The 8629-nt window shown below is 34.2% G+C and overlaps 1 protein-coding gene across 6 annotated transcripts in view; it reads left to right on the forward strand.

Annotated features, from left to right (window-relative positions):
• Positions 1–8629, forward strand: part of EHBP1 (EH domain binding protein 1) — a 356781-nt gene that overhangs the window by 311293 nt on the left and 36859 nt on the right. For all 6 annotated transcript variants that reach the window (XM_018055410.1, XM_018055415.1, XM_018055414.1 and 3 more), the window contains one exon: positions 1018–1141. In XM_018055410.1, the coding sequence (XP_017910899.1) occupies positions 1018–1141 (124 nt within the window). The remainder of the gene's footprint in view (positions 1–1017; positions 1142–8629) is intronic.

The raw sequence follows: 8629 nt of genomic DNA on the forward strand, positions 1-8629 counted from the left end.
CTGATAGTAGTAGTGGCAGTGGTAAGAGTAATCACTTACGCAGTTCTTTAGTGTTTGTCAACTACTTAGGAGACTTACCCCTAGAAATGTCACGAGATAAGCATTCCAAAGGGAGCTGTAATTAATCAGTTTGGTACTATACCACAAATAACCCTGCCCCTAATGATTTAAATTTGTAATATGGAAATAAAAATTAAAGTTTACTGGTACTTTATAATAGAACTGCTCCTTCAAATAGAACTTCTAAGGATAATTTTTTTTTTAACATGCATGGTTATAAAAAGTGAAATTTCAGATTAAAATCCAAATTTGGTTACATGGAAGATTAACCAAATCAATGTACTGGTAGCATTAGATCCAGTATAGCAAGGTTTGAAACCTCCTGTCAAGTTAGAATTCACAGTTACAATAATTAGTAATACATCAACACAATGACATGTTAAAGTACAGAAGCCAGCTGGAGGGGAAATTGGAGATATTAGAAACTTCTCTTTCATCATTTTAAAAAATATTTTTAAAAATATAGTCACTATGAAAAGAAATGTATCTTTTTAATTTTATATTTCTGTAAGAACAAATCTGATATTCTTCCAGATAAATTCTTTAAGAATCAATTCCTTAGCTAAACTCCATTTTTGTATATTATACTTTTGAATTAAGGATGTTACAATTGTTTGTTTTGACAGCCACCAAGGGGAAAATTATCTGTCTTTGTCCACGCTTAATAACTGACTCAACTCTAGGAGAAATTTTTCTCAGTGTTTACTTTTTAAACCTGGGTGTTAAATTATAAATATAATACTAAACAGCTGAGGTTTTCTCTATTTACAAAAGTTTTGCTATATATAATACATATGAAAATGTTTTGAATCACAGGGCGTTGATTTCTGGTACTAAGGGTGATACTAAAGGCGTATTTGGTTCTCTAGGTAAGTGCTTTACTAAGTGTTTGCAGAAAGGAAAAAATGCAACTTACAAGTGATTTTTTTTTTCCTTCCTGTTTGTTCTCGTTAACAGAAAGGGTTCAAAGACACCAGTCAGTATGTTGTAGGAGAATTGGCAGCACTAGAGAATGAGCAAAAGCAAATTGACACCCGTGCCGCGCTGGTGGAGAAGCGCCTTCGCTATCTCATGGACACAGGTACGGTGCCCAATTACACTGTAAACAGTTTTGGCAAATTGAGCGTTCACAAACTCTTATAGAGTTTTGGAAGTGTGAATCTTTGAAGCCTGAATGTTCAGCAGAACTGCCTTGAAAATAAAAAGGCTGCGATTTGCAGCCACCTCTCTGGGCCCTGGTGATAAGAGTGCCTTCATGGGAAGTGATAACTCGCCCTGATACCGTGTGAGCCAGCACTATTGAACAGTGTGCTCATCCATGCAGAGTTGGAATACACATCTGTGCCTCATTGATATGCCACTGCTTAAAAAAAAGTAAGATCTTCACTGTTCTACTGATTCATTGGGAAAAAAAAAGATTTGGCCAGCTAAAGCCATGTACTGCATGAAACAGAGCACTATGCATAGGGGACGGCTCCATGGACTAGATCACTGAAATTTGAGAATACTATCTGGTTACTGATGCTCCACAATTTTTTTTCAAGAGAACAGCTTTTTAAAAATCTGTAATACTTTGTGTCACAGTTGCATTTGAAAGGATTAAGGTATATAGGAGGGTTTGTAAAAATGGTTTAGAGCAGCAAGTTAGCTCCTAACCGGAGGATAGATTGGCATTTAATGCTGATTGCCAATGGTGATTGAATAGGTCTAAGTGTGCAGTAAGCTACTGTGGTGGGGTTGGGGAGGGGGGTACTGTGTATGTATTTTTAAGAAGTACATACGCATATGTTTCTTTAAAATGCTGCTCCTACAAAGGGGTAAAAATGGGAAATAAATTGAAATTCATACCAAAGTAAAAGTAAACTATGTTAAGTTAAAAAATGTCAAAATCTAAGTAGATAATCTATTCCTCTAATTAATTGCTTTAATTTTATGTTAAATAGATTAGTAAATTACTAGTGGATTAGAATTGGAAAGCTTTCTTGAACTATTTCTTCTCTATCTGCCAAAGATGTATTTGCAACTAATAAACTCCTTCAGAAATAATCACTTAAATGGGACATTTGAAAATTGCCTGCATTAGTGATAGAGCACACTAGACTGTGAAGAGGCCTTTGGTTTTGTATGACCAGATTGGTTTCAAACTGTGTTCTGTGAAGACTTTAGGGCTTTTTTCATAAAAGAGCATTGTGTCACAAGAGAAAAGACTAGAAATTCTGTTTCCTTTCCTTCTTTCATGCTTGGAACCTGATTTATTGAGGGTTCTAACCAGAACAGACATTACCAGTGAAGCTTTGTAGTGGCCCTCGTCCCAACTATAAATCATTTATTATCTGAAACACGTCATGGACTACAGACTGACTCTAGAATCTCTTCAGGGTTTTATATTCCATGCTACACAGGACAGAATCTGGTCTAGACTGAATCTGCTAGACTTGATTCCCCAGCTTGATAAGCTACAAGAATTCTCCTGGATCGTATCAAACCTCCTCCAGCTCAAATAATGGTCACCAAGATTTGCCTAAAGCCTATTTAGCATCTGAATTAAAAGGTAAGGTGTTAGAAAGGGAAAGCATATATTTATCCTTTTCCTTTTGGAGGTTCCAGTGCTTCTAACTTTTCATTTATTATAGAAGTTAGCACCTTTCTCTGATATGTTAGAGTTTTCATTTACTTTCTGAATCTCAGCCTTAGAATTAAGCAGAGCAGATAGTATCCATATTCTTCATTTACTTTCTGAATCTCAGCCTTAGAATTAAGCAGAACAGATAGTAATCATATACTTTACATGATAAAACTAAGGCTCAGATAGGGGAAATGGCTCATATAAGACGGCTTAATTACTAATGGCTGAGTTAGGGCCTGAACCCATTTTTAGGTTTTCTAGTTCTTGAGACAGTTCTCTTTATCTCTCTCTCTTTTTTTAATAGCAAAAAAATACTTTGTTGGCTATTTCAGTTTTTATATACTTGTGGATACTGACTATATACAGTTTTTAATTGTATTGATTTGAAATTCACATATAAAATTAACCATTTTAAAATGTACAGTTCTGTAGCATCTAGTACATTCACAGTGTTGTGCAATCACCACCACTATTTCCAGAGTTTTTCATCACCCTTAACAGAAACTGTGCTTATTAATTCCTCACTTCCTCCTCTCAGTCCCCTGGGACTCACTAATCTACTTTCTGTTTCTCTGAAATAGTTTTATTCTAGATATTTCATATAAGTGAAATCAAACTATAGTTATTCTTTTGTGTCTGACTTCTTTCAGTTACTATAATATTTTCAAGGTTCAACTATATTCTAATATACCACTACTTAATACCTTTTTGTGAAAGTGAAAGTCACTCAGACTATACAGTCCATGGAATTCTGCAGGTCAGAATAGTGGAGTGGGTAGCCTTTCCTTTCTCCAGGGGATCTTCCCAACCCAGGTCGCCCGCATTGCAGGCAGATTCTTTACCAGCTGAGCCACAAGGGAAGCCCAAGAATACTAGAGTGGGTAGCCTAGCCCTTCTCCAGCGGATCTTCCCGACCCAGGAATCGAACTGGGGTCTCCTGCATTACAGGTGATTCTTTACCAACTGAGCTATCAGGGAAGCCCTGTTCTTGTTGTGGTTAAATAATATTCCATTGTATATATATGCCATATTGTGTATATTCATTCATCCACTGACGGACATTTGGGTTGTTTCCACCTTCTGGCTACGATGAACATGGTCTCAAATCATCTCTTTGCATCTCTTCAGTTTGAGGAATTGGAATTACTGAGTCATATGGTAATTCTCTATTTTTTATTAAGAAACTGTACTCAGTTTTAAAAGGGCTATGAAGTTTATTTAGAAGTTGATTTGTGGAACTGAGGATACATTTTCCAAAACAAGCACTGTTATAAGCATCTACAGGCTAGACAAACCCACACAAATCTATTAATTTAAAATATAAATATAATAATAATAATAGTTATTATTAGACCTGAGTCCTAGGTTCTTAAAGCTTGAACAGCTCTGGGCTTTAAGCACCAACTCCTTTAACACTGAAGCTCTCGCATCTTGAGGAGGAGGAGGGTGGGGACTGGTTGGTGGCCCAGACTTCTGTGCATTTTTCCTTACTTGTTGGAAGAAGACTCTAGCAAAAAAGTAGCAAAGGATTGTAAGAGAGATCCTCAAGTCAGTACTACAACAAGAGAGGGAGATAGCAGGGATGAGAATGGCCATGACATGGGAAAGGCTGGAAAGATGCCAACATTCATTTAGGGGAGAGGCATCAATAGTAGAGTCAACTCAGCTGTGGGGATTTATACGACTAGTTCCTTCTGAAATTGAGTAATCCTAAATCAGTGATAGTCTGAATATTAAATAACAATAGTATGTGAGAGATAGAGTGTGTGAGACTGTGTGTGTGTATGTGTGTATTTCTGCCATCCTATCTTAGGGTCTATAAAACCCTCATGCAAATGATGGAGAATTTTTTTCCATAAGCAATGTTTTGTGGGTTTTGTTTTTATTTTTATTTTGTAGTTATTGCAGAGGAGGAATTTTTAAATTTCTAGCACATAAAGTTTATAACAATTAGTTCCTTGGGAACAATAAAGCTTATTAGAAACATACATGTGTTCTAAGCTGATGTTTTATAAGTATAGGGCTAATGAATCTGAACCAGCAATATTGTTAGCTTTACAAAAATGGAGTTTGAAATGGGAATGTTGATGAACCCTTTTACTAAAGTGCTACAGATAGTGTTACTCTAATGAATGGTTTTTCTTTCCCATTCCTAATCTGTTTTCATGTGATGGTTATCAAACTTTCTTACTGTAGGACAGTAGTGTTTTAAACTAATAATTTGGGGGTATTAAATGACAATATTTTATTTATATTTTGAGTGTAAAAATTAAATATCTTGAGGGGGAAATTGCAATGAAATGGCATCTTCTGGCTTTCTAACCTTTAAGCACTGAAAAGTGATCATGATTACCTCCCTAAGTCCCTTGGCCACAAATACTGATTCTGTAGCTTTTTGTAGACTAACCACTACAAAAATCTAGCAACTGACCATTTAAAAATATCAAATATACTCAGGGGAAAAAGAATGAAAAGAGATAACTTCTCTCTACATTCCTCAGAATGTTTCTTTACCTCAGCCTTTGAGGAATCAAATGTCATAAATATTAAAGCTTCTTTAAAGCAGGAAATTGGGCCCACAAAAACATAAAAATGAAAATTTTGACTTGTTACTAGGAACCCTTCTCACTGAGTCTTCAGAATTACTCATTGTCTTTACCTAAAGATAACAATCATAGCCAGTATTTATTACATGCTTCTTATATATAAGTCTGGCTTTATGGAAAATGCTTGATGTCTGTAACATTAAGGACACATTAATGTGTTACACACCTTATCTCCCACAATGGCCCTGTGGGATAGGTTCCATTTAATAACTGGGACTACAAATAATCACATTTTTAGGGAGGAAACTGAGGCTCAGAGAAGGTAGTAACTTGCCTTCAAATGGTAGTGCCAGGAGTCAAACCCAATCTGAGGACTCTGGAGCCCAACCTCGAGACACCACATGACATGGTCTCTGCTTCACATCTCATCTTAGAAGTTAACTTCCAATTTTCCTGGAGTCTTATTATTAATTCTCTGTACCCTTTTATCACCATTTCCTGATTTATAGTTAGCAATTCAGAAGAAACAGATCAGTATTCATTTAGCTTATGAAAAAAGTCACTTAACCAACTCATTTGGCCCATTAGAGACCTAGCACACTCATATACCTCTTAAAATTATTTTTCTTCCCTGGTCATCACCATGTAATGTACATGAAAATCAGGCTACAAAACATCCTCATTTGCAATAACCAAAGAGATGAAAACAAGCTTCCCTTCTTAAGGAACATTTAGCTCTTTGCTAATCTTTAGAAAGTTCTATACTTGAACATATTTAGACTTCAGAAAGTAGTTTTCAATCAGGCATCATCTGCTTATGAATACCTGAGGGTGGTGTTCTGAGGTGTGTTAAAAGTAAAAATAACTAAAACTTTAAGTGACTGACTTCTAAAATATTATAATTATTTTTATATTAGCAGCTTACAATCTATGACACTGGATATGTATGTACTTTCATATGTTAAAGCCTCTTAGTTTTACTCTTAAAAATGTGATCTAGATCTTGTTTCAAATGAAATGTAATCTCAGCTATCTTTTTTTAAAAAAGGAATAGTTTATCAGTACCTTATAGAAAATTAGTGCTTCAGTGGCATGAATACTGGTTCAGTGTCCTGTCTCTTGATTAGAATCTAATAAATACTTGAAATTATTAGATTTCCAGAGGGTTTTATACTTCTGTTCCTGAAATACTGTATGTGATAATAAAAGAGTTTCTCTGGATGGGGAAGAAAAACAGTATGCACAGAAGGTGTGAAAAAGAAAACGCATTTGTGTGATCAAGGTATAGAGTAATATAATTTCAATCTCAATGATTTATTTTCCCTTCATAATGACCAACCTTAAATTATTACAAAGACAGAATTATCTTATTATGATAACAATGTACCTTCTATGTTACAAATAGTATATTCTATTAATAGATGGATTTTTGGATGCTGTGACTCATTGAGTAAGTGCAGATTTCAAAATATATCTCAAGTATTAAAAATCTTCCTTAGGGTCTTGTAACTATCTCATCCTATGTGTATCTCTTTTGGGTTCTTTTATCTGTATTTTCTCATTTCTACCCTAAGAAAAGCTTGCATTCTAACTTTTACTGTAATTATATATTTGGTCTACATTTTAAAAATATTTTAAATGATTAGCCATAAGCTTCTAAGTTCAGTTAGATATAAATTTAGTTATTAAATAGGCACTATTCACTATCCGAGCTCTGTAGATATCAGATAATGAGCATGTTTATGGTGCTATATAAGAATTAATTAAATAACAAAAACTCTATTGACCACCAATGGTAAATATAATTGAATTAGCAGAGCAGTAAAATAAGTGTAGACAAAGTAAATATAGACAAGAGAATATGGGAAAGCATCTGTAATGTTTTAGATTAATAGGCATGCAGAATTCTTCACATTTTTTTATTACGTTGTCCCTAGATGAATTCAAAGTAATTGGGGTGGTTAATTTTATTTACACAGAGCCGTTCACAGCGCATTAAATAATAGAGATAATTGAACAAGAATTGTCAAGTGTGTACTGATATCAGACATATTACAGAAGGGAATGTGCATAAAACTTCATTTCTATGCAGCCATTGTTTATGGTAATTAAGTACACAGATTTATCCCTTGGTTGCCTTCCAAGCTTATGGCAACTGCTATTGTTGTGCTCCATTAATATGTAATCAGGAAATAGTTTAATTTTCTAATCTGCAGTTTGAGAATTCACTTTCTAACAACTCTTAATTACTGCATTGCCCTAATGATGCTCATGGTTATGAAAATTGAACCAATAAACTCAGTGGAAGAAGCCAGAGGGGATTATAATTCCAGAGGTGGTGCTTACTTAATAAACTTGTTATGCCTTCACCAGAGGGAGCTCAGTGTCCTTCAAAAGCATTTAATATTTTAGAATTTGCATCTCCACTGTGTAAGGAGTTAAAATATTTAGGAGGAGGTATTATTCTAAAATCTGTTAGTGAAAAATGAGATAATATTATATTGGTGCCTTTAAAGCATTTTAGTATTAAAATTAATTATTTAGGGAATAGGTCATGAAAGATGTACCTTTTTCAGATTCATTTTATGCTATTTACTTTCCTAACTACCTTAATGCATAAAAGATATATGAGAGCTATCTATGAAGTATTTGAGTCGCTTTTTGTTTTGACTGATTATTCCACTTTTGACTCTATATGTAACTCCTCTTTTTCTCTCTTCTCTTTCTTCTTCTTCCCAACTGACTAGATTTTAATGGCTCACAGAAATTTTGTTAGTCTTATTTTCTGAGAACAAAGATCTCATGGAAGTACAATTTCTTTTCACCATATCTTAAAGAAAAGAAGGACATATCATATATTATCGAGATAAGATATAATATGTAGGAAAGACTTCTTCCCTCTCATGATCTTTTTTCCCCACAATGTGGTCTCCCAAAACCAAGTAAGAGTGGTTGGCAACAGCACAGATTCTACTAAACATTTACCTATCAAGAACATGAAAATAATTTTTTTTGTTGACAAGAAAGAAGTAATTACTTTAACAGCTTCCAGCACAGACTGGCTTTCATTCTATAATGATAGAGAATAACTTCAGTAAGATATGAGAATTCGTGGATTTTTAATAGTTTGTGTTATTTTCAACCTAATAAAATTTGTTATAAAATTAATGAAAAATTTTTTAGAATTAGGCTCCAATTCTTTATTTTCTTATATTTTCCATTTTCTTGACATCTATTATAATTTTATGATACATGGGTTAGAAGTCCCACTGATACTACTTTTGAAATTATAGATACACTATACTAACTATAGATTCTCAAACTTCAGTATGCATTAGGTTCTCAGCATCTTCTTCCCCCATCAGCACATTCTGAGTTGGCACATGGGAGCTAGGAT

This window comes from Capra hircus, chromosome 11 (assembly GCF_001704415.2).
Source record: "Capra hircus breed San Clemente chromosome 11, ASM170441v1, whole genome shotgun sequence".
Lineage (NCBI taxonomy): Eukaryota > Metazoa > Chordata > Mammalia > Artiodactyla > Bovidae > Capra > Capra hircus.